Consider the following 27,880-nt stretch of genomic DNA (forward strand, 5'->3'; position numbering starts at 1 on the left):
ACTGCCATTAAACTGCGAAGCAATGTTTGTAAACACGGCTCACAGTAAAAGTAATTTTTAAGCCGTCTTCGTCAGCGTGCACAGCCTAATATAGAGGGTTAAGCTGAGAGAGACACAGAGGAAGTATTACTGAAAATAAAAAAAAAAAATCTAAAATAGGTTTGGTAACATCACTTCTCAAAAATCTGTATATCTGTACATACACGCAAAAATCTGTATATCTTCACATACAGATTCTTGGTCTAAAAATGGCAGAAAAATCTGCATAAATGTAGATTATTCTGTGTTTTTGGTAACCCTGTGCAATATATCTAATGTTAAATGACGAAATAATTTAGTGATATTTATTTGTATACTTATTATGTTATTTCTTTTTTCCAATATTTTAAATAGAACATGGAAGCCACCAGACTCTATACCTATAATTCTAAATGGAAAGGAACCCTCTGAACTACCCGTATATAGCATAAGCAAGTATAAAACTGGGCCAGAATCGGTTACAGCAGCTTATACCGGTCCTGGCGAGGGATTAACAAGTATTCGTCGAATGCGGGTTCATCTAAGTGCTGGTCCTGAAATAGATTTCATAGACACTCTTCATGAACAGGATGTGCAAAGTGAAAGAGGACCCACGAAGAAAGCCGTCAACACTATCCCAACTAGTATTAAAACAGACCCAAATGCTAACAAAAGGCTACACAATCGCAAGGAAACTTCTAAAATGCCAGCTAATAGCAAAGAATTTGTTACTGAAAGTTCGAACTCAACAAAGAAACGTGAGCTACGCCTAATAAATAAATCAAATGATCAGATCAATGACAACACAGAAATTAGAGGTACTCCTGATGACGCCATGAGTGACCCGATAGCTAATGTTAAGAACTGGAATTCGGCAAACGAAAATGTTTATGGAATATCTATCTCCTTATATGAAAAAAATATTTTGAGTGGAGAAAACATCGGAAATCCTGTGGCTGATTGTTTTGGAATTGTAGCAAGAAACAACTGTTGTATCATGGCTTTGGCAGATGGTGTTAATTGGGGTGACGGAGCAAGACTTGCGGCGCAATGCGCGGTACAAGGATCGATTGATTATTTGAACTCGGCCATATTTGGAATACATCACAGTAAGTATTTTAATTATGAAGAATATCGAGCGGTATTTGCTTACTCTGATTAAGATTTCATTTTACTATTACTGATTTTACGATTATCGAACAATCTTGTTTTCAAAGTTAAGCTTAGCGTAGTTTAGCTTAGGTAGACTGCCCGTAGTTGCACTTCGTGATTGACCGAATGAGTGAAAATGCACAATGAACCAAAAAATGATGCTTGGGAGGAGCAAATCATTCTCACTGCATGTTTCACTGACTTAACTTTTCCATAAAATGGTCAATTACGACGCCGACCACGTCTAATGCTGCTCTATCGGGGAAGGGAAGGAATGTTAATTAGATACTCGTTGTTATTAGAGACCGAGATTATCTTTGCATCTTCACGAGCATCACGCGAGAGGACTTGTGTTAGTAGTAGAGAGAAAAAATCAGGTGGTATGTCTTGGTAGAAAATACGATCTTAGCAATATGCACGAAAGTAGTGGGGGAAGGGGGGGGGGGGGGGGTTGCTTTTTTAATCTTCCATCCATCACATAATATGATTTGGTATTCTTAGTATGTATAACAAACATAACGATGTGACACAAGGTCCTAAAAACGGTTGTACGTCATTTCCCGGAATACCATTCCCCGGAATACCATTTCCCGGAAAACTATTTCCCGGAATGTACCATATCCCGGAATATCGTTTCCCGTAATGTACCATTTCCCGGAAAACCATTTTCCGGAATGTATCATTTCCGGGAAAATAAAAAAACTCGTACCTCACCGACCAAACTTATTTTTAGAAGAACTGCTATGCAGCTAATTGTGTTCTAGGAGATTTTACCTACTTTAGAACATTAAAAGTTGTTCGAAATTTTTTTTTTGATCGAGTGGTAATTGCAGTAAAAAAAAACAAGATAGCGATAAGATTGTCATTTTAAAGATTTAATATTTTCGATTCCGCGATGTTAGGAAAATTTATTTGATTTTGATCATTTATATGAACAGCTTACAGACGGCTTTTGGTTTTGAACCAAAAAGAAACGTAACAAATACTTTCCAATTTTCCTACCGCAGGTAGTGAAGGGGTGAATAAATTCATGACCGTATAATTCCTGACCAACAGGCCCTATATTTTCCCTGATATTTGTTCCAAATTTTGCGGATTCAGTTAAAATTGTATATTTTCAATTCTTTCACTATTTTGAATCGATTCCGTCGCGTGGTTATCTTCGGTGAAAAGCATAATACACCACCATAGAATTTTCAAGATTTGAAAATTTTGTTTTTGAAATAAAACGATATAACAGAAAATGGAAGGCGAGCAGAATACCTAATTGTATATATTATCAATGCTGTCCTATCGTTTTTAGGTAAACTCCAAGCGTACTAAAAATTTCAAACGCGTTTTTTTAATCCACTTTAAACCACGAGCTTTGAAATATTCACAGCATATTCTAAATTATTTTTTATAGCGACGTACGAAGGATTTTAGGCAATTTTCGGCAAATTTAAGACTAAGAGAAACGAAAGCAATGAAATTGATTGTTGATTTTATTGATATTTTCGCGTAAAATTAAAATAGCGAAAAAAAATCCTACGTAAGTCACTTGCTATCGTTCTAAGGAATTGAAAAAAAAACTTTAGTTTTTGACACTAGGTTAAACCACAGAGAACAGACATATAAGCTGGAACAAACTTTCCCGAAAAACCTGTGTAAACATTTAAATGAAAATACGATGAAAATCACCATCGCATACAGATTCGCATGCATGAGTCACCATTGTATCCAAGTTTGCACACAAGTCCCGTATAGCGATTGCTGGCCGATCGAAGCGCTGCCAAGTGGCAAGTTGCTACTTGCTGTTGTCATTTCAAAGCGACAGTTTTATTTCTTACACAAGTTGAAAACTTTACTTGTATGTCAGTTCTCAGTGGTTAAACATTACAGGAGATAGATTTCGGGCTCGGATGAAAAAAAACGTGCTGGCGGGAAAATGCTGAAGAAATTACTTAAAATTAATAATTTGTGCTGCATATGTAGTATTATGAATCCCATTTTGGGATCTTGATTCATCTCCTTATTACGCAAAGAAAAATATGCGTATACCGTACTCTATAATGGTGCAAATTCGTAACGATCAATTTAGAACGCCTAGAAATGCGGCCATCTTTGAAATTGAAAAGGCAGTGTTTTCCACAACATTGGCAACATTTTTCTGATAACCAATCACTAGTACTCTAAAAATTCCTTGAATACGTTGATTAATTTTCATGAAGATTAGGTATAAGGTAACGAAAAAATATAAATATTTCCCAAAATTTAGTCATACATATTCCTGAAACCTTCGAAATCTTATAGATAGTGAATGTATCTGTCTGAGATGCTGCCTTCTTACAAATATGCATTCTTCTTTGGAATTTTGTGTAGAATGTTATTTTTATCTATATGAAATTTCTCTGGAAATACTCTGGGACTTTTATTGAATTTTATTCTCACAAATAATTGTTTACCATAACAATGCATTGAAAACGCCTTCAGTTATTTGAAATTTCACTTCGTATTAAAAATTTCTATGTGAATTAGCCTTCTTTGGAAAAATAGCAAATCAATGGAAATAATTTTAGAATTTTATTGACTCCAATACGATAAATACAATGAAATGGATTTGCCTTTAAAATTTTCGTAATATATTTTAGAAATGCTATTCATTTTAAATTAAATTACGACTTTTTTTTGATATCGTCTTCTTTTAGCATAAGCTATTTTCTGGACCTTCGTTTGATTGATAATGATTTCAAATAAAATTACATATTGCGCATTTCCCACCAACCTGGACTCCGCACTTTCAAAGTGCGAGTAATCAAACTGCTACTGAAAACTGCGAGCTGTCAAAACACATGTATTTCAAGTGATAGAGATGGTACTTTCATAGACAGACCAGTCGAACTAACCAGTCTATGAGAAAAAATTAATAGAAGAAGAGTAAGTGCGCAATGCGGTTATAATCCAGTTTTTAGTGCCACAAGCAATATGCAATTAGTTTTTTTTTTAAATTCATTAACATGATCAGCGAGCAAAGACAAGCTGTGAAGGGAACCAAACAAATATTTGAGTAGCAACATAGTTCTAAATGCAAATGTTCTCAAAGTACTTCAAATTTCAATAGTATAACAAATTGCCGAGAAAAAGTACGTTCCGGGAAATGGTATTCCGGGAATTGGTACATTCCGGGAAATAGTATTCCGGGAAATGGTACATTCCGGGAAACGATATTCCGGGAAATGGGACGTTCCGGGAAATTATATTCCGGGAAATAGTACATTCCGGGAAATGGTTTTCCGGGAAATGGTATTACGGAAAACGACATTCAATCCCTAGAAACGCCATAAAATCCTATCAATCCTATTTTACATTGGATTGTCTGCTCTAAAGATATCACCAAGGGGTCGTTCATAAACGATGTCGAATATTAACAGTTAGTGTGGAGCGTAATGCAACATGAATTAGCGAAATAGAAAAGGAAAATGAATTTGAGACGTATTACTTGAGCGGGGGTAATAAACTGACAACAAGTTGCAATGTGCTCGAAAGGGAAAGGTATTTTAGATTATTTCCTTTTTTTCTTTTTCTACGAAACAATGTTTATGAATGGCCCCAAACAAACAATTTTCCTTCATTCGTAACCGAACGTTGTACCGAGAAACAAGTGCGTTTTGTTCTCTCCGGTGTGGTTTAGTGTTTTCGGCAGTACGAAGGTGCTTACTGTCGCAGAGGCTACAGTAAAGTACTACTAATAAACAGACCCGCGAGTGATAATTATTACCTGTGGTAGTGCAGTGAAGTGCGTTACTAAACAGTTTTCTTGCCTGAAAGACGGCTTTGTTTAGACGAGCTATATCAGCTCTCTACTGTGTCAAGGTCACGCGGGTGACGGATAAAACAAACGAAGGATCAATTCACCTACCAGCTCGTCAGGAACCAACTGGTGAAGTGTTTCGAGCGTGTTGCTCCCGCGACAAAATGGAACAAATAGAAGGATCACCCTCCGAATACGAATCTTATGGGGAAGATGAACGTGTATCTGATTCGGAGACAGATGATGTTATGGTCGATCCACTTCCCCCAACGTCTCACAGCCCCCCCCCCCCCCCCCCCGAGTCAAGGTTTACCAGCATGGATCCGCTGGTCCTTGGGTGGTATACTTTCGGCCCAAAAATAAGCCGTTAAACAGCATAACTGTTGCACGGGAGCTGACAAAACGTTACTCGGCCGTAACCGAGATTAAAAGGGTTCAGTCAGATAAACTGCGAGTAGTCGTTACTGACTTGAAACAGGCCAATGATATCGTTAGTAATAGCCTCTTTACGCTGGAGTATCGCGTCTACATCCCTTCTCGTGATGTGGAGATCGACGGTGTGGTAAGTGATGCGGGTCTAATTGTCGATGATCTGATGAATGATGGGGTTGGCCGCTTTAAGGACCCTAACCTTTAATCAGTTAATATTTTGGAGTGCAAGCAATTGCACTCAAAGACCATCAAAGATGGGAATTACTATCCATCAGACTCGTTTCGCATAACCTTCGCTGGATCTGCACTTCCGAGCTACGTTGAAGTGGGAGGAGCTCGTCTACCTGTACGCCTGTTTGTACTGCGGGTCATGAATTGTTCCAATTGCAAGCAGCTAGGTCACACGGCCACCTACTGTAGCAACAAGCAACGGTACGGTAAATGTGGGGAACGCCATGCGGATGATACTTGCAGTAGGCCCGCTGAGAACTGTGTCTACTGTGGGGGGAATCCGCATGCACTTTTGACATGCCCAACGTACAAACTTCGCGCGGATAAACTGAAGCGATCCCCCAAAGATCGCTCCAGACGCTCTTACGCAGAAATGCTTAAAAGAGCTGTTCCACTTATCTTCGAAAACCCATTCGTTCTCTTGCCAACTGACGATAACGCCTCTAACGACCCTTGCGAGGGGCATTCTTTGGCTCCGCTTGGAAACTCTAGGAAAAGACCTAATCAAAACTCACCTGAACTTCCTCGTAAGGGTCCTAGGTTGTCCCAAACAAGGGTACAAAATACAAATTGGAAGTGCTGGTACAAATCCGAAGATAATACCTCCTGGTTTTGGGAAATTGAGATACAACCAGGAGTTCCCAGCACTCCCCGGGGCACCAAAAATCCCAAGTGCTCCAATTTTACAGTCAGAAACTCAACCTAAAACGGGATTCCTTAAATTTTCTGACATTGTGGACTGGATATTAACAGTTTTCAACATTACCGATCCTCTGAAAAGCTTGCTATTCTACCAACAGTAAGAACATTTTTAAAACAGTTGACTGAACAATGGCCCCTCCCTACAGCGATCGTATCCTTCGATGGCTAACTTATTAGACGGAATCAAGGATCTGATCACTGTTTTACAGTGGAACTGTAGAAGTATTATCCCCAAAATTGATTCATTAAAACACTTCAAAATTACAATCATTGTGATGCATTTTCCCTATGTGAAACATGGCTAACTTCTAATATAAACCTCAACTTCCACGATTTTAACATTATCCGCTTGGATCGAGAAGACTCATATGGAGAAGTACTTTTAGGGATCAAAAAGTGCTACTCCTTCAATCGAATCAACCTCCCTTCGACGCCAGGCATTGAAGTTGTCGCTTGTCAAACAACAATCAAAGACTAAGATATTTGCATTGCTTCTATTTACATTCCTCCTAGGGCCATGATGGGATATCGAAGATTCTCCAACGTGATTGAACACCTTCCCTCGCCCCGCCTGCTTCTTGGAGACTTTAACTCTCACGGTACGGGGTGTACGACGATAATCGATCTTCGACAATTCAAGACCTTTGTGACAACTTCAATATGACAATTCTGAACACAGGGGAAATGATACGGATTCCTAGACCACCTGCGCAAGCAAGTGCACTGGACATATCTTTATGCTCGACATCACTACGGTTAGATTGCAAGTGGAAGGTAATATCTGATCCCCACGGTAGTGACCACTTACCAATTGTCCACTGGTTCAAGACCATCGGCACCAATCAATGTTCCCTATGACCTCACACGAAACATTGATTGGAAGAGCTACGCTGCTGAGATATCCAAAACTATCGATTCAACACAGGTACTTCCCCCGGAGAAGGAATATAAGTTTTTGTCCACCTCGATTCTCGATACCGCGATTCAAACTCAGACGAAACGAGTAACCGACGTGAGCACCCAAAAACGTTCTCCCAACCCATGGTGGGACAAAGAGTGCTCAGACGTGTACGCGGAGAAAGCTGCCGCGTATAAAACCTTCCGGAACGACGGGTTAGTTGCTAGTTATCGAGTGTACGCGATATTAGAAAAGCGAATGAAAAATTTAATGAAAGCTAAGAAACGCAGTTACTGACGCCGGTTTGTCGACGGGTTAACAAGAGAAACATCGATGAGCATTCTTTGGGGCACGGCCCAACGCACCGAAACAGTAATAACGAGAGCGTGGAATATTCAAACCGTTGGATATTCGATTTCGCCAAGAAGGTTTGTCCTTATTCCGCCCCGGCACATAAAATCTACCGCGCCGCGTCGCCTTACAATACCGCGAACGAAACACCGTTTACGATGGTGGAGTTCTCACTTGCTCTCTTATCATGTAACAATAAAGCCCCGGGCCAGATAGAATCAAATTCAACTTGTTGAAGAATCTGCCAGACTCTGCCAAAAGACGCTTGTTGAATTTATTTAATAGGTTTCTTGAGGGTAACATTGTCCCATATTACTGGAGACAGGTGAGGGTCATCGCCATCCAAAAACCAGCCTCCGACCACAACTCGTATCGTCCGATTGCAATGCTGTCCTGTATCCGGAAGTTTTTCGAAAAAATGATCTTGTTTCGCCTCGATAATTGGGTCGAAACAAATGGCCTACTGTCAAATACACAATTTGGCTTCCGCAAAGGCAAAGGGACGAACGATTGCCTTGCGTTGCTCTCAACAGAAATTCAAATGGGATATGCTAACAAAGAGCATATGGCATCAGTATTCTTGGATATTAAGGGGGCTTTCGATTCAGTTTCTATCAACATTCTTTACGAGAAGTTGCACCAGCATGGTCTTTCACCAATTTTAAATAACTTTTTGCTAAACCTGTTGTCTGAAAAACAAATGCATTTCTCGCATGGCGATTTATCGACATCACGATTTAGCTACATGGGCCTTCCCCAGGGCTCACGTCTAAGCCCTCTCCTCTACAATTTTTACGTGAATGACATTGACGAATGTCTTGTCAATTCCTGCACGCTAAGGCAGCTTGCAGATGACGGTGTGGTCTCTATTACAGGTCCTAAAGCCGTCGACTTGCAAGGACCACTGCAAGATACCTTGGACAATTTGTCTGCTTGGGCTCTCCAGCTGGGTATCGAGTTCTCCACGGAGAAAACTGAGCTAGTCGTATTTTCTAGAAAGCGTGAACCAGCGCAACTACAGCTTCAATTAATGGATCAAACTATTGCTCAGGTTTCAACATTCAAATATCTCGGGGTATGGTTCGACTCTAAAGGTACCTGGGGATGTCACATTAGGTATCTGAAACAGAAGTGCCAACAAAGGATCAACTTTCTCCTGCAATAACTGGAACATGGTGGGGTGCCCATCCAGGAGACCTAATCAGGCTGTACCAAACAAAATCGATACTGGGACCTCTCATATCGATTGCTCATTCGATGCGATATTCTGAACCCATTGGTGATTGAAAATTGCGAAAGGCTTGTCGAGCTTAGCTCTCAGACCCAATTCATGTCCTTATACTTCGATTACATGGCACAGAACATCAATTCATCTACGTATAACGTCAACCGTGCTCATCTCTTAGATACTTCTGATCCAACTGTGTTTTTCGATACATCCATGAAGGAAGAGATTTGTGGAATTCCGGATCACATTCGCCCACAAGTGGTCCCAAATATTTTCTATAATAAATACCATCAAGTCGACTGCGCCAAAATGTTCTACACTGACGGATCAATTCTCGACGGGTCCACATGCTTCGGTATCTTCAACGAAAATCTTGCTGCCTCATTCAAACTCAATGATCCTGCTTCAATTTATGTCGCGAAATTAGCTGCCATTCAGTATACTCTCGGGATCATTGACACCCTGCCCTTAGACCATTACTTCATCGTTTCGGATAGTCTCAGTTCCATTGAGGCCATCCGTGCGGCGATGCCTGGAAAGCACTCACCGTATTTCCTGGGGAAAATACGGAAATATCTGAGTGCTTTGTCTGAAAAATCTTACCAGACTACCTTGGTTTGGGTCCCGGCATATTGTTCTATTGCGGGCAATGAGAAGGCGGACTCTTTAGCCAAGGTGGGCGCATTAGAAGGCGACACTTACGAAAGACCAATTTGCTTCAATGATTTTTTCAGTATCTCTCGTCAGAGGACGCTCGATAGTTGGCAAACTTCATGGAGTAATGGGCATCTGGGACGGTGGCTACATTCCATTATCCCGAAGGTATCAACGAATGCTTGGTTTAAAGGCTTGGATGTGAACCGGGACTTTATTCGTACGCTGTCAAGGATCATGTCCAACCATTACACATTTGATGCGCATCTCCGTCGTATAGGGCTTGCTGAAAGTAGTCATTGTGTTTGTGTGAACGGCTATCACGACATGGAGCATGTTGTTTGGCTGTGCGCAGAGTACTGTGTTGCCAGGTCCCAACTAATAGATTCCTTTCGGGCCCGAGGTAGATTACCCTATGTGCCAGTCCGGGACGTCCTGGCAAACCGTGACCACCCCTATATTTTTCTTATCTATATCTTTTTGAAAACTATTGATGTCCAAGTTTAATACATTTGCCCCTCTCTCATTCACAGTAGAATCTCACCAACCTATCCCTGTATCTACAATATGGCATTGCTTCACGAGTCTTCGATGCATATCCTTCTTGATAACCGTCTATCCAAAACATCATGACATACCTCACATGCAGATGATATAGAGAACATCATGACAGCATCGGAGTGCCAATAATTATCCGAAATATCGACCCTCCCCTCGCCCTTGCGATTACAGGCTGGAAACTACAGCACTACAACAAAGTGTGCATATCCGCCACAATGATCAATCAGCAAACGACGATGTCAATTATACAATATGTATCCCACTTTCTACACCTTTTTCCTTTACTTACATAAGAGGGGAGCAAGCCGCCCCTAAATACGGCTTTCCCTTCCCCCACTAACATGTGACATGTAATTAAAAAAATGAATTATCGGCCTCGTTAAGCTACAGAATTTTGGCCTGAATAAACGTATTTAAGATAAAAAAATTAAAAAAAAAACAATTTTCCTTAACGAATATCATGAAACATCGATGTCAGAGCAGTGGGATCAAGGCCAAGTTCCCTCCGATTAGTGCTAAATTGAGAAGCAACATCTATTTAGGCACCGAGAACAGACGTCCAGCGCAAACGTAAAAGTTGAGAAAAAATTTACGGTACATCCAAAGTAAATTGTGATGGTTCTACCGTTATTCTATTTAGTGCGTGAATTTTACTGAATTGACAGTGGACCACACAATTGATGCCCAAGTGACTATTATACTGGGTTATGCCAGCATGATGACCGTAATGGTTTTGCGGAGATTAGTTCAAATGACATAACAAGTATTTTAAACTTGTTTGTTCGACCCCTGGGTGTCTGTTTTCAGTGATTTAGCTGTAACATATCAATTCAATTCGATGCAACAATCATTTAAGCAATTATTAATACACACTTGAACAGAAAGAATAACTGGTAGAATAGCTGGAGCGAATTTAGTATTCATGTACATTACAATTGACAGCGCTCTCTGATTTACTTAATAGTCGATTAATCCGCTTCAGACCTAGGAGGCCCAAGAGGAGAACAGGAAGAAGACAAAAGCGGAATCAATGAGAAGTTTTAATTGCATCACGGGGGCCTTAGCAAGCGTTGTTAGAAGCAGGATATATTGGACTAGAGAAAATAGAGGACTTGATGTTACACACTTCGAGACAAACAGGCGCAAAATTTAGTCCTCCTGCCGAGGACCGGTGTTTACTTGGCAGACAGTTGGTAAAGTCCGATTTTGTAGATTTTGTCACGCGGGATGGACCGAGATCCCTTAATCTATAAGCTGCAGTTCTATCAGCCCGTTAAAAAAGCAATATGCACGAAAGTCGTATGCGATCAATTTCCGAATTATCGAGCAACTTGAACTCTGGACAGCCGGCCATCAGGAGTGTTGCTTCCTATTTAAACTGTCTAACGCAACCGTATCCGCGAGCCATTCGTTTATTGTAATGTAAGCTACTCAATAATATATGGAAGTAAATGTAGTAAACAAACTAAAGCTACAGCCAAAAGGCTATCGTGAACTAACGTAAAGAGTATACGAAATAACTTCAAGCATCCAAAAACGAACTACACCGAAAGCTCCACTGCGTCGGACACACCAATAAACGGACGTGTCGTTTGTTCCCCTTCCCTGTCACCATGCGGCTACATATCCAACTCGATTTTTACTAACGCCGCTTTCGTTCTAAGCGAAACCGAGTTTGGCTCCAATACCAACCGCTATCAAACTGTATAAACTGACAACGGCTGGAGCAGGAGCCCGACCTAGGCACGGGTTCAAGTAAAGTAAACCGCATACGGTGGCTCGTAGTAACTAAATTTTTGTAGAAGAATAGATAGTTTAATCATCCGGTCATCTTTTGAATTCTTTTACTTGGTCAATACTAGAAAAACTCTAGAAAAAGAACTGCGGAGAGAAAAACAGAATTTTTGGTAACGTATGCCCCGGCATTGTTTCCAATGTCCAATGTTTTGGCAGCTAAACCCTAATCCAGTTAATCCAAAATAGTCTCCGCAGTTCTGTTTCTAGAGTTTTTTAGTCTATACTAAAGACGCTGAATTACGAAATAAAGGCGCGCCATCTTATCCCAACTAAATAAAATGGTTTGGTAACATTATTTTCTGCAAACTAGCACCACTGTCACAGCGTTAACTTCAATTGACTCGTATAGTGCAGTTACTGCAGAGTTGCATCGTCGATATTTTTTTCGCCATGAAGTGCTGTGTGAAGTTTTGTGCCAATTAAACTATCGCCTATTTTAAAGATATTGTTTTTTTCGCTTCCCGGTTTTTAAATACACTTTAAGATTGTTCAGAACAATGATAACACGCGTTAACGGTTTGGAGAATGTAATACGAATGAGATCTTCTCATCGTCCGATGCATGATTTATTCATTCTCAGATCTCCAAAGAGAGTGAGTTCCCCTAGTAACAATTGAGGTTTTATGGTGCTCTTGAAGTCTCTCTTAAAACTTGTATTGCACTTGTAGTGTGCTCTAAAACATCAATTGTTACTTGGGTTCCTCTCTCTCTCTCTCTCTCTCTCTCTCTCTCTCTCTCTCTCTCTCTCTCTCTCTCTCTCTCTCTCTCTCTCTCTCTCTCTCTCTCTCTCTCTTTGGTATATACCATTTATCTGGTCATTACAACTTCTTCACCCTTAATGACGTTTAAATATGTAATTTAATTTGTAATTTATTTAGAAGTAGTACGAAAACTTATTAGTTATGTAAACTTTGTATTAAGTCAAGGAAAATTCATTTATAATTTCACAATTCTTGAAATTCTTAGAAAATAACAAACTTTTTTTTTACATAATCTACGCACACAAATATTCGATTATAGATCATATTTAAAATATCGAAAGATAAGAAATGATCACTTAAACTAGCTGTATTACCTCAATGTTTTCTTTTTAGCATGCAATCTCGCGCCGACCTTCTTGGTTTTGATGCGATATTCTTGCTTGACTTAAACTTAGTAGCGTCTGGCTCAAATGGCACGTTTCCCAAGTTGATCGGAGATTTACGCCTTTGTAAACTTTGTACTTTTGTTCGCAAACCTCCGAAAGATTTCCTCGTTAATGGCCGAAAATCCTCGAAAACCATTGTCATTTTTTGAGCAGAAAATTCTATCGTTACGCCTCGGTATCTTACAGCTGATAATTTCATCGATGTCATCTATGGAAGGCGCCCTTGCACGTTTTCTTCCGCTTTCGAAAGTATTTTTAATACTTGCCGTCAGAGTTACAAATAATCGAAGCTTTTTTTTGACGGCTGAAAATGAACCTGATGCGACTCACGGTGAATAGAAAAAATATTCATTCAAATATCCATGTTATTCATTCAGTTGAATATCGTACAATATATTCATTTCACTAATTATCAAGGGATCATCCATAAATGACGTAGCATTATATGGGGGAAGGGGGAGTATTGTATTTTGTGATGATGTGTGACGACAGGGGGTCATATCATGCTACGTAGCTTTTTTAAATGGGAATAACTAACATCGTTTTTTATTTTTTTTTTAATTTTACGGGGACAAGGGGGGGGGGAGAATAACCGTCAAGCTACGTAATTACCAAGAGGGGTATTTAGAGGTTTGTGATGAAATGGTACGATGGGAGAGGGGGGAGGGGGGTTAAAATCACTCAAAAAATGCTACGTCATTTATGGATCGTCCCCAAAAAAAATGTTTTCAAATGCCGGTAAAGCATATGAAACAACAATCATCATCGCTTTCATTGTGCCAGAGCCTACTTTGATGCGTTTGATTCGTTGCTGCACGGTCGTTTCGTGTAATAATCGTAGACGAATGAAAATGTGCATGGATGAATAGGCGGTTTGTTCGTTTGACGTTTTCAGCTGCGTCACTCAATATTGAAAATGAATGCGGTTGAATATGATCAATTTTCATTCAATGAATTTGAATATTTTTAACTCTGCTTGCCGTAAGCTCAAACGCGTACTAATTATTTTTAAACCGGACTAACTTTTAAACCGGCCTAAACTATTTGGTAAGCTTTAACCAAACGACGCTGTCATTTATATGACTGCGTTCTGATACGCGATATACGACAATGTTAAAAAACAACAAATTCATGTCAAAGAAAATGAGTTAATTAGACAACATGGAGAATTGTGTTTTATTCCGATATTTTCTTGCAGTAAAATAGCTTTTCTTCGTCATATGTCTCGTTCCATAGCGTGTGAGAACAATTTTGTCAACTTGTAGCTGATATGTTTGTGAACTTAGAACTTGGCTAGTTGATAGTTGGTCGATGATGTACAGCATTTTGTAGTGACATAATATTTAATGCACAAAAGAAAATAAGTTTGAGGTGGTTGAACGATCGTTTGTAACTGGTGTCATGATTGTTATTTTAAACTTTGATTAAAAAATTGGTTGAAATATTTCCATTTGAATTCTAAATGAACTGCGAATGTCATTCTAATTGAGCATGATACCTGTCGACGCGGGGGAGAATATTTATATTCGTTTCAAGCAAATTTTTACAAGTTTGGAATAAATATCAATTATAAATAAAGGTTAGATCACACTCTGTGAATTAAAATTGTACACGTTGTTTTCAGCGAGGCTTAAGTAAAACGTAAACAAAGGTCAAACAAAAAATTAAACTTTGACGGAATGATTATTTTAAATTCACAAGTGTTATATTTCATATTTTTGTTTGTACTGTGCCAGACTGAGAATATAGATATATTTCTGTAATGCATCAAAGCAGATTGGAGCGATTTTATTTGCTAACAAAATTTCTACGATTTCATGAATAAAATAATAAGTACATTAAAACAGAAGTAAAAGTTTTAAGCATACAGCAATATATTTTTACGAACACCCTGTAACTATTTTTGCCATTTATACGTAATTCACCTTTAAACAAAGTTATAATCAATTAACCCAGGTAACAATTGAAGTTCTATAGCACGCTACAAGTGCAATCTAAGTTTTATGAGGGGCCATAAAACTACCATAAAACTCCAATTGTTACTAGGGAATAATTACAACAATTGACAGAATCATATATCCGTTTAATTATTTCTAGAGTTCATTAATATTTTAATCTGACGGATTAGTATTCCAAATTTATGTCGTATTATTTTCTGATTTACGGCTCAAGGTGTATTTTGGAAAAGTAGATAAGTAGAGTAGATATATATATATATATATATATATATATATATATATATATATATATATATATATATATATATATATATATATATATATATATATATATATATATATATATATATATATATATATATATATATATATATATATATATATATATATATATATATATATATATATATATATATATATATATATATATATATATATATATATATATATATATATATATATATATATATATATATATATATATATATATATATATATATATATATATATATATATATACTCTACTTTTCTACTTTTCCAAAATATACCTTGAGCCGTAAATCAGAAAATAATACGACATAAATTTGGAATACTAATTTGTCAGATTAAAATATTAATGAACTCTAGAAATAATTAAACGGATATATGATTGTGTCAATTGTTGTAATTATTCCCTAGTAACAATTGGAGTTTTATGGTAGTTTTATGGCCCCTCATAAAACTTAGATTGCACTTGTAGCGTGCTCTAAAACTTCAATTGTTGTCTGGGTTAATTGATTATAACTTTGTTTAAAGGTGAATTACGTATTCAGCTTTTTGTTGGTGGCTGCGTCCCCAAATGCGCACCCCACTTTGACAAATCCTCCGTCCAGTGTCATTTTTGACAAATCATCAGTCTTGTCAAATTTGACAAACCGAGCTTTAGATTCAATTTTTTGATCGCGGTAGGCGTTCACTTCTGCTCTCAACTAAAATTGAACGTCAAATAAAAATATTGTTTTTCAGTTGAAAAACTAAACTGATTTCGGGACGGATCCGCACAGTCAACTGTAGTCCCATTCAACAGTGGCACTCAACTAGAAATGTGGATACAGAACATCTGCTATTCAAAACTATTAGCTACTCGCTATAGGCATACAAAAATCGGTCGAATAATAAGGCAATTAATCAGTCTTATAATGTAATTGGGCGATTGTTATACTGAGGAAAACCAATCAGCGATACTCAATTTAGTCGAAACTAATAAGTCAGGAAAATTGCAATCGATTTTTCGGTAAACGCAGCTGCAGTCAGTCAGGAATCAGTAGCGTCTGGCTCAAATGGCACGTTCCCCATGTTGATCGGAGATTTGTGCCTTGCCAAGAATCGTCTTTTCATCATTTTCCTGATGGGAAGGATTGGGGAAGTGGTAAGGTTAGGGGTAAGGAAAACAACGACACAGAACAATTCAAACAGAGCATTCTGCACCCCCGGAGTGATGCTGAACGATCTGCAGGTGCTACAACAGCAGGAATAAAACTTCCAACCCCCGGAGGGATTTAGAACCTCTACTCAAACAGTGAGCGGATATATCAACACCCCCGAGGGGATATTGAGATAACAGAACGACAACACCCCCGAAGAGATATTGTCATTCAAATACGGCTAAAAAACTATAGCTCTTTACCACACTGGGTTAGGAACAAAAGCATATCCTTAAATTTCAGCTCTCTCTACATAGGTTCATCTATGTATGGAGAACCAAAAATCCGGATGCGCAATTGCATTAATACAGGGCAATTGCATATCAAATGATATGATGTTCCGTAATCGGATTCACAAAGATCACATGAATAATACTCAGGGCGCTGAATAGTAGCCATGTGATAATTGAGTTTGCAATGTCCAGTCAGTGCCCTGACCAGAATACTGCAGTTGTGCTTGGAAAAATGCAACAAATTTCTTGACATTTTCGGACTCACATCCGGCAGAAAAGCCTTTGTTTGAACGGAAGTTTGCAAGCTACGCCAATGGTTGGCATGTTCGAATGCAGCCCAAGAGCGAATCTTGTGCTTTATCCAACTTATTGACAGTGGTAGAACTGGTTCTGGACCAACGAAATCAGTCGCAGCGCCAGCTCTAGCCAATTCGGCCGCCCATTCATTTCCAGTAATACCGGAATGACCGGGTACCCATAGAAGGTAGATAGCATTTGAAATGCTAAGTTCTTCGATTTGAGTTCGACATGCGATTACTAATTTCGATCTCGAATCTGCCGAACTAAGTGTTTTCAGGGCAGCCTGACTGTCAGAGCAAAAATAGATTCTTTTACCTCAAATTCCCTGTTGAAGTGCGGATTGTACGCCACACAGAATCTCAAAGATTTCTGCTTGGAATACGGTACAGTATCTACCAAGCGAATGAGATTGGTTTAATCTCATCTCATGACAATAGACACCAGCACCGGCTCGGCCCTCCAACAAAGAACCGTCCGTATAACAAACTACGTATTCTTCAAGTTGTCGCTCCATCCAGCCAGACAGCCATTCCTCACGAAGAGGAATTCTCACATTGAAAGTTTCAGAAGAAAAACTACATGTGAGTGTAAGGTCACTGGGAGCAAGTATATATTCATCCCAAGTAATCATTTGGGGCCACAGTCTTGTGTGGCTAGTTACACGATCTATTGGGTTACTGTTCCAGAGCCCAGTAACCTTAAGACGGTATGCACAAGAAAGTGCTTCTTGTTTCAGAAACACATGTAGTGGTTTATGTTCAAGAGTGCCTCGAGAGCAGCAGTAGGTGTTGTCGAGAACGCACCAGTCATCGCAATCAAGACCATCCTCTGAAGATGGTTTAACTTTGATTGGATTGTCATGACTTCTCCCTTCTGCCACCAAACAAGGCACCCGTATGCCAGTATTGGTCTAACAATTGTTGTGTAGATCCACTGAATGTAGTTGGGTTTGAGTTCCCAAGATTTGCCGAAAGCCCGTCTACATTGGCCAAAGGCCATGCAAGCTTTCTTGATCCTGAAATCGATGTGAGCTGTCCAATTAAGTTTTGAGTCGAGAATTACCCCAACGTACTTAACTTGAACTTCGACAATAATTTCAGAGTCAAAAAACTGCAATGGACGAGCTCCGGTAATCCTTCGTTGCGTGAAAAGCACCATTAAGGTTTTATTTGGATTAACTGATAGTCCAACATGAAGACACCACCGCTCAACAACACATAAGGCTTGTTGCATCAAATCAAAAAGTGTGTTAATGCAAATACCGGTGATCATTATATGATAATCATCGGCGAAACCATACGTCGGAAACCCAAGCTCATTTAGTTTTCTCAACAAGCTATCGGCGACAAGGTTCCATAGAAGTGGTGACAGCACACCACCTTGAGGACATCCGCAGACACTCAGTTTCCTCATCTCTACTTGTCTTAACGATGAGCACAGATGTCGGTTGCTAAGCATTGCGTGTATCCAGTTCGTGATATATGAAGGTATTCCATGATCTCGCGCTGCTTCCAAAATGGATTCGAAAGACACGTTGTCAAAAGCAGCTTCAATTTCGAGAAAAACTCCTAAACTTGATTGCTTTTGTGAAAAAGCCTTTTCAATGTTGTAGACAACATTGTGTAACAGGGTGGTAATAGACTTCCCCCGCTGATATGCATGTTGCATTGCATGCAGCGGGTGCTCGCCTACCATCCTGAATGTAGTGGTCGATTAAACGTTCCACTGATATGAGAAGGATGGAGGTCAGACTGGTCGGTCTAAAGCTCTTTGCCTCCTCATAAATGACGCGGCCACCTTTGGGAATGAATTTGACAGTTATTTCCATAACTGACATACTTTAACCCGCAGGATGCCACGCGGCCTCTAGGCTGGTTTTGTTCGGAGAAAGATAATAGAGCTATCAACCTCCTAGTGGACCACAGCCAGTTAATGTTATAATGTAATTGGGCGATTGTTATACTGAGGAAAACCAATCAGCGATACTCGATTTAGTCGAAACTAATAAGTCAGGAAAATTGCAACTGATTTTTCGGTAAACGCAGCTGCAGCTAACAATTGTCAATTCTTGGTGCTAAATTTTGCTACAAATTTGTATCCAAAATCAGATGCGAACAAACATTGTTTAGGTCTAGTTTTAGGTACTGTATCGTAAAAGATGCTTTTCCGGGTGGTTTAAAAGCAAGTTTCATGTGCTATTATTAGTCATTTCACGTGTGATAAATTTAGGTAAGAGCAGAGGTTCTAATCGCATAATTCTCTCGACACTTTCTAAAAGCTGAGAATCTGCTTGTAAATAAAGCAGGATATATGATAGCCATGAAACTCAAGGCTGATGAGACCGCTTGTCAAAATTGACACTGCTGACGAGTTGTCAAAGTTGACACTGTACAGACGACTTGTCAAAATAGAGTGCGCATTTAAAAACGCAGCCACCAGCAAAAAGCCGAATAAATGGCACAAATAGTTACAGGGTGTTCGTAAAAATATATTGCTGTATGCTTAAAACTTTTATTTCTGTTTTAATGTACTTATTATTTTATTCATGAAATCGTAGAAATTTTGTTAGCAAATAAAATCGCTCCAATCTGCTTTGATGCATTACAGAAATATATCTATATTCTCAGTCTGGCACAGTACAAACAAAAATATGAAATATATCACTTGTGAATTTAAAATAATCATTCCGTCAAAGTTTAATTTTTTGTTTGACCTTTGTTTACGTTTTACTTAAGCCTCGCTGAAAACAACGTGTACAATTTTAATTCACAGAGTGTGATCTAACCTTTATTTATGATTGATATTTATTCCAAACCTGTGAAAATTTGCTTGAAACGAATATAAATATTCTCCCCCGCGTCGACAGGTATCATGCTCAATTAGAATGACATTCGCAGTTCATTTTGAATTCAAATGGAAATATTTCAACCAATTTTTTAATCAAAGTTTAAAATAACAATCATGACACCAGTTACAAACGATCGTTCAACCTCAAACTTATTTTCTTTTGTGCATTAAATATTATGTCACTACAAAATGCTGTACATCATCGGCCAACTATCAACTAGCCAAGTTCTAAGTTCACAAACATATCAGCTACAAGTTGACAAAATTGTTCTCACACGCTATGGAACGAGATATATGACGAAGAAAAGCTATTTTACTGCAAGAAAATATCGGAATGAAACACAATTCTCCATGTTGTCTAATTAACTAATTTTTTTTTAACATGAATTTGTTGTTTTTTAACATTGTCGTATATCGCATATCAGAACGCAGTCATATAAATGACAGCGTCGTTTGGTTAAAGCTTACCAAATAGTTTAGGCCGGTTTAAAAGTTAGTCAGGTTTAAAAATAGTTAGTACGCGTTTGAGCTTACGGCAAGCAGAGTTAAAAATATTCAAATTCATTGAATGAAAATTGATCATATTCAGCCGCATTCATTTTCAATATTGAGTGACGCAGCTGAAAACGTCAAACGAACAAACCGCCTATTCATCCATGCACATTTTCATTCGTCTACGATTATTACACGAAGCGACCGTGCAGCAACGAATCAAACGCATCAAAGTAGGCTCTGGCACAATGAAAGCGATGATGATTGTTGTTTCATATGCTTTACCGGCATTTGAAAACATTTTCCTTGGGGACGATCCATAAATGACGTAGCATTTTTTGAGTGATTTTAACCAACCCCCCCCCTCCCCCATCGTACCATTTCATCACAAACCTCTAAATACCCCCCTTGGTAATTACGTAGCTTGACGGTAATTCTACCCCCCCCCCTTGTCCCCGTAAAATTAAAAAAAAAATAAAAAACGATGTTAGTTATTCCCCTTTAAAAAAGCTACGTAGCATGACATGACCCCCTGTCGTCACACATCATCACAAAATACAATACTCCCCCTTCCCCCATATAATGCTACGTCATTTATGGATGATCCCTTGATAATTAGTGAAATGAATATATTGTACGATATTCAACTGAATGAATAACATGGATATTTGAATGAATATTTTTTCTATTCACCGTGAGTCGCATCAGGTTCATTTTCAGCCGTCAAAAAAAAGCTTCGATTATTTGTAACTCTGACGGCAAGTATTAAAAATACTTTCGAAAGCGGAAGAAAACGTGCAAGGGCGCCTTCCATAGATGACATCGATGAAGTTATCAGCTGTAAGATACCGAGGCGTAACGATAGAATTTTCTGCTCAAAAAATGACAATGGTTTTCGAGGATTTTCGGCCATTAACGAGGAAATCTTTCGGAGGTTTGCGAACAAAAGTACAAAGTTTACAAAGGCGTAAATCTCCGATCAACTTGGGGAACGTGCCATTTGAGCCAGACGCTACAAAGTTTAAGTCAAGCAAGAATATCGCATCAAAACCAAGAAGTTCGGCACGAGATTGCACGCTAAAAAGAAAACATTGAGGTAATACAGCTAGTTTAAGTGATCATTTCTTATCTTTCGATATTTTAAATATGATCTATAATCGAATATTTGTGTGCGTAGATTATGTAAAAAAAAAGTTTGTTATTTTCTATAAGAATTTCAAGAATTGTGAAATTATAAATGAATTTTCCTTGACTTAATACAAAGTTTATATAACTAATAAGTTTTCGTACTGCTTATAAATAAATTACAAACTAAATTACAAATTTAAACGTCATTAAGGGTGAAGAAGTTGTAATGATCAGATAAATGGTATATACCAAAGAGAGAGAGAGAGAGAGAGAGAGAGAGAGAGAGAGAGAGAGAGGGAGAGAGGAACTCACTCTCTTTGGAGATCTGAGAATGAATAAATCATGCATCGGACGATGAGAAGGTCTCATTCGTATTACATTCTCCAAACCGTTAACGCGTGTTATCATTGTTCTGAACAATCTTAAAGCATAACCATAAGCATAAGAGATCGCCCGTAGTTGCTACTCCGTTATTGACCAGAACCAAATTAGGTTGCAAAATGTTCATTGGAACAATATGCTTGGGAATAACATGATGAGCCACATTGTACAATCTATTCTGATCCCTGCATGCTGATCAATACCGACGCCGGCCACGTCCGAATGCAGATCTTCTGGGAAAGGAAGGAATGTTAGTCCGATAGATGTTGCTACTAGAGACCGAGGAATCCTCTGCATCTCCACATGTATCACGGGAATGGGAGAGTTGTTAGTAAGTGTGCCAGTAGCGTTATCATGTAATAATTGCCCTGGGCAGCCGGCTGCCGAGAATGTGGGAAATTTATCATTTGTTGTATTAATACGATTAGCAAAATAAGCAACTTGAACTCCGGAAAGCCGGCTATAAGGAGCACTGCTTATATTTCTTAATAATATTCAATCACGCGACGAATTTTTTCGTGGTTTCTATCGTGTCGGTGCTGATTTTACCATGCGATCGTTTGAATAAAATGAGGAATCTTATACACAATGGTTCATCAGACTCTTCCATAGGTGTCGCGAAGTTGGTGTTCTAGGATTCGCTCCATGCAAGCGATGCGACCTGTACATAGTTTATTAGGTAGTAGTTTAGTAACACGATCGCTCGAAAAAGAAGATATTGTTTAGTTTTTGGTTCTTTTTAAACACTGGGTAGCCGGCTACCGAGAGTATCCTATGTTTTCTAAACAAAAGCAATTTCAACTCCACACAGCCGATCGTGGGAGTATTGCCTAGAAAAGCTAATCTTATCTGCATAATAGGCCGGATCACTATTTATTGCGACATTATTGAGACTAATTTCGCTATACCTTCTCCACAATATATTTGCAAACTACCGAGTGATAACACGTTATACACACAAAGAGTAATGATAGCTCGAGATGTTATAAATCAACGAAAGTATTTCTTATTTCTAATTGTTTGTTTGTTTGCGAAATACACGTATACGAACGATTATATCGATCATTAAAGGGAAATACAGAGGGTCGTTAACCTGATGCACGGGCTTGCCACCAACAACGGAACTTGAAATTAGATTCATTAAAACAGACGCGGCGAATTTTCAGTACGTATTGTCCCGCGATCATCGATACTAGTCAAATTAAAGTCTTATTGGAGCTGATTTTCCAACAACTATTCATTTGGACGGTATTGTTTTCTCCGCTAGATCTGTTCGCACCGTCTCATTCTGCTACTATTGGCAGAAGGCTGATAGCACCCAGTCGTCGCCGGTCTAAGGACCAAATGCCATTAATAAACTTAGACTCGCGTGGAGGCATGAGATAGAATTGAAAGCTGAATGAACATGACAGCAAAACACTTATTCTTCGTGCTGACATAACTGAAGGTAATTGCTTACCGGTCCCCGATTCCTCTCGCGAATTGTCAATTCTCAAACCTTATACATGATTGAAGTCATCGTTCCACTCAAATTAGGCCATGTGTTTTCCCTAAGCACATTGAATGCTCTTTGGATCAGTTCCCCGTTTGTAAAACAAACCCTAAAGAAACATAGAAATTAGTTTGCTCAGTCCAAAGAAAAGTTTGCCGACCGACAGATACGTGTTTCCTTACAGCGCCTTCACATCAACGAACAACCAAAATTTACATGCGAGAAAATATCTGCAATCCAGAATATAAAAGAATCAAAACCTCTACTCATACGCAATAAAATAAGAAAGTAAAAAAAAGATGGGTGGGTAATGTCTAGGACATAACCGGAGTGTCGTGACTACTCGTTTGACTTGTAATTCAAATCGAATGATACTCAATGAAATATGTGGGAATGTTTCAAGTTATTCTTTATAATAATTATGGTGGTTTTGAAAAGAACCTTTATTGTTGGCGTCTGCGTTGATAGGGGATGCGCTGGATTCTAAGCTGGTTGAGACATTCATTCATGAAATGAACAATTTTCTTGCTTTGAAATATCAATGTTAAAATCTCTCGAAACAACCATCGGAATCTTTTTCGTACAGAAATGAACACACTTAGCAAAAAACTAGGAGCGGGTAATGTCCGGGACATAACCGCGATGATCATATTCTTAAAATTCTGCTTGTATCTCTTTCAAATGGCTAAATTTTACGCATTAAGTTCGATTCACCGGGCTCAGCGAAATTTTCCTGGGGATCCCGTTCGTTAGTATATTCAGCAAAACAATTTTATTACCGAGTTCTCCGCATTGAATACAGGTCAATAATTTCATATAATGATTTCAACAAGCAGACAATGTGCATGTATGACAGGTGGGAGTGTTCTGAAGTGGTTTTAGTGGAGGTAACAACATAAAATCATGTATTGGACATTTTACAATGATTCTCCTTAACCCTGCAAAACCACGGGGTTGGCAGCAGAGGGTTAAGTTGTTTGGAAGAGATGACAGTTAATATATGATAACTAAAAATATAAAATTGTTCTATAAATTGCAAAGTTATTGCCGCGTTGACCTGAAAATTTGTCATTTCATTCATAAAGGAACAATCATTGAAATTATGTCAATTTATGCTTTGCAAGATTTGAAATAACTTCGAAGTGTGGTCACGACACCCCTGTTATGTCATATACATCACCAACCCATCTTTTCATCATTCGTTTTGGTGTAGCTTTCGCTTAGTGGCAGAGTTGCGACATTCACTGATTTTCTTGAAAGGATTTGCAAAAACCTTCGAGTTTGCAGATTAGAAAAACATTTTCTTATGATTCACTGGTAAAAGTACAAAATTCTCAAGCGCAAACTTAATACTAGTTAATAAAAGAAACTTTCTAATTAAATTCTTTTTCCATTTTACATTCGTCCTAATAAGGACGGTTTGTAGATAACTATGTTGATACAAGACGGGAATCTTTTAAAACAATTAAAACCTTACCGACGATTGTTTTTACTGCGTACATACATCTTTCCCCTTTCGCAGCTCACTCCGAATGAGTACGCTTCGCATCAAGGTGTTCCTATTTATAGACTTTACAATGCAGATGGAAGGCCGTCCTTTTGTTCGATAAATGAAAATATTTTCATCATTCGTTTTGGTGTAGCTTTCGCTTAGTGGCAGAGTTGCCACATTCACTGATTTTCTTGGAAGGATTTGCAAAAACCTTCGGGTTTGTAGATTAGAAAAACATTTTCTTACGATTCACAGGTAAAAGTACAGAATTACCAAGCGCAAACTTAATACTAGTTAAAAAAGAAACTTTCTAATTAAATTCTTTTTCCATTTTGCCTTCGTCCTGATAAGGCCGGTTTGTCTATGTTGATACAAGACGGGAATCTTTTAAAACAATTCAAACCTTGCCGACGATTGTTTTTACTGCGTACATACATCTTTCCCCTTTCGCAGCTCACACCGAATGAGCACAGTTTTCATCATGGTGTTCCTATTTATAGACTTTACAATGCAGATGGAAGGCCGTCCTTTTGTTCGATAAATGAAAATATTTTCATCATTCGTTTTGGTGTAGCTTTCGCTTAGTGGCAGAGTTGCCACATTCACTGATTTTCTTGGAAGGATTTGCAAAAACCTTCGAGTTTGTAGATTAGAAAAACATTTTCTCATGATTCACTGGTAAAAGTACAGAATTACCAAGCGCAAACTTAATACTAGTTAATAAAAGAAACTTTCTAATTAAATTCTTTTTCCATTTTGCCTTCGTCCTGATAAGGACGGTTTGTCTATGTTGATACAAGACGGGAATCTTTTAAAACAATTCAAACCTTGCCGACGATTGTTTTTACTGCGTACATACATCTTTCCCCTTTCGCAGCTCACACCGAATGAGCACAGTTTTCATCATGGTGTTCCTATTTATAGACTTTACAATGCAGATGGAAGGCCGTCCTTTTGTTCGATAAATGAAAATATTTTCATCATTCGTTTTGGTGTAGCTTTCGCTTAGTAGCAGAGTTGCCACATTCACTGATTTTCTTGGAAGGATTTGCAAAAACCTTCGAGTTTGTAGATTAGAAAAACATTTTCTCATGATTCACTGGTAAAAGTACAGAATTACCAAGCGCAAACTTAATACTAGTTAATAAAAGAAACTTTCTAATTAAATTCTTTTTCCATTTTGCCTTCGTCCTGATAAGGCCGGTTTGTCTATGTTGATACAAGACGGGAATCTTTTAAAACAATTCAAACCTTGCCGACGATTGTTTTTACTGCGTACATACATCTTTCCCCTTTCGCAGCTCACACCGAATGAGCACGGTTTTCATCATGGTGTTCCTATTTATTGACTTTACAATGCAGATGGAAGGCCGTCCTTTTGTTCGATAAATGAAAATATTTTCATCATTCGTTTTGGTGTAGCTTTCGCTTAGTGGCAGAGTTGCCACATTCACTGATTTTCTTGGAAGGATTTGCAAAAACCTTCGGGTTTGTAGATTAGAAAAACATTTTCTTACGATTCACAGGTAAAAGTACAGAATTACCAAGCGCAAACTTAGTACTAGTTAATAAAAGAAACTTTCTAATTAAATTCTTTTTCCATTTTGCCTTCGTCCTGATAAGGACGGTTTGTCTATGTTGATACAAGACGGGAATCTTTTAAAACAATTCAAACCTTGCCGACGATTGTTTTTACTGCGTACATACATCTTTCCCCTTTCGCAGCTCACACCGAATGAGCACAGTTTTCATCATGGTGTTCCTATTTATAGACTTTACAATGCAGATGGAAGGCCGTCCTTTTGTTCGATAAATGAAAATATTTTCATCATTCGTTTTGGTGTAGCTTTCGCTTAGTGGCAGAGTTGCCACATTCACTGATTTTCTTGGAAGGATTTGCAAAAACCTTCGGATTTGTAGATTAGAAAAACATTTTCTCATGATTCACTGGTAAAAGTACAGAATTACCAAGCGCAAACTTAATACTGGTTAATAAAAGAAACTTTCTAATTAAATTCTTTTTCCATTTTGCATTCGTCCTAATAAGGACGGTTTGTCTATGTTGATACAAGACGGGAATCTTTTAAAACAATTCAAACCTTGCCGACGATTGTTTTTACTGCGTACATACATCTTTCCCCTTTCGCAGCTCACACCGAATGAGCACAGTTTTCATCATGGTGTTCCTATTTATAGACTTTACAATGCAGATGGAAGGCCGTCCTTTTGTTCGATAAATGAAAATATTTTCATCATTCGTTTTGGTGTAGCTTTCGCTTAGTGGCAGAGTTGCCACATTCACTGATTTTCTTGGAAGGATTTGCAAAAACCTTCGGATTTGTAGATTAGAAAAACATTTTCTCATGATTCACTGGTAAAAGTACAGAATTACCAAGCGCAAACTTAATACTGGTTAATAAAAGAAACTTTCTAATTAAATTCTTTTTCCATTTTGCATTCGTCCTAATAAGGACGGTTTGTAGATAACTATGTTGATACAAGACGGGAATCTTTTGAAACAATTCAAACCTTGCCGACGATTGTTTTTACTGCGTACATCCATACGATCTTTCCCCTTTCGTAGCTCACACCGAATGAGTACGCTTTGCAGCCTTCGATGTTTTGGTAGCATTTTTAGTGGCAGTTACTACCGCCTTTTCAGTGACTGCGTTTCTTAGCCTTTGGCTTTTTGGCCTTCTCACCGCCACCACCGTTTTTCCTCTCTCCGGTGGTAGCCAATTTGATTGGTCGTCCGATGCAGCTTCTCACGACCACGCACGTCTGTTATGCACTGCGTCTTACACACGTCTGGCTTTGAGAAAAGCTGCGACACCCCTATTTATAGGTTTTATCATTAATGTTGATTCTCATTTAAAGTAGTTTTTGAACTATTTAAACAAATTTTATATAGCAAACAACGTATCGGTAGCAAGCGTTGAACGTTTTCCTTCCGATTTATGAAACAAGATTGGCAATCCGTTTAGTAGAAGATAAGTTATTAAGGTTCAAATTGTACGTAACGCTTTCGCTAATATTCACTACTATCGCTGTCTCGCTCGTTCTCATGGCGTGCATGGGCCTTTCCTTTCCGTCCGGCTTCTAATGGCATAACCAAAACTAATATGCCGGCTTT

At 38.4% G+C, this 27,880-nt stretch overlaps 1 protein-coding gene across 2 annotated transcripts in view; it reads left to right on the top strand.

The window, feature by feature from the left end:
- The window catches only part of LOC131689462 (PP2C-like domain-containing protein CG9801), a 342,363-nt gene that overhangs the window by 137,900 nt on the left and 176,583 nt on the right, over positions 1-27,880 (top strand). For both annotated transcript variants that reach the window (XM_058974559.1, XM_058974560.1), the window contains one exon: positions 394-1,127. In XM_058974559.1, the coding sequence (XP_058830542.1) occupies positions 394-1,127 (734 nt within the window). The remainder of the gene's footprint in view (positions 1-393; positions 1,128-27,880) is intronic.

Source organism: Topomyia yanbarensis, chromosome 3 (genome assembly GCF_030247195.1).
Source record: "Topomyia yanbarensis strain Yona2022 chromosome 3, ASM3024719v1, whole genome shotgun sequence".
Lineage (NCBI taxonomy): Eukaryota > Metazoa > Arthropoda > Insecta > Diptera > Culicidae > Topomyia > Topomyia yanbarensis.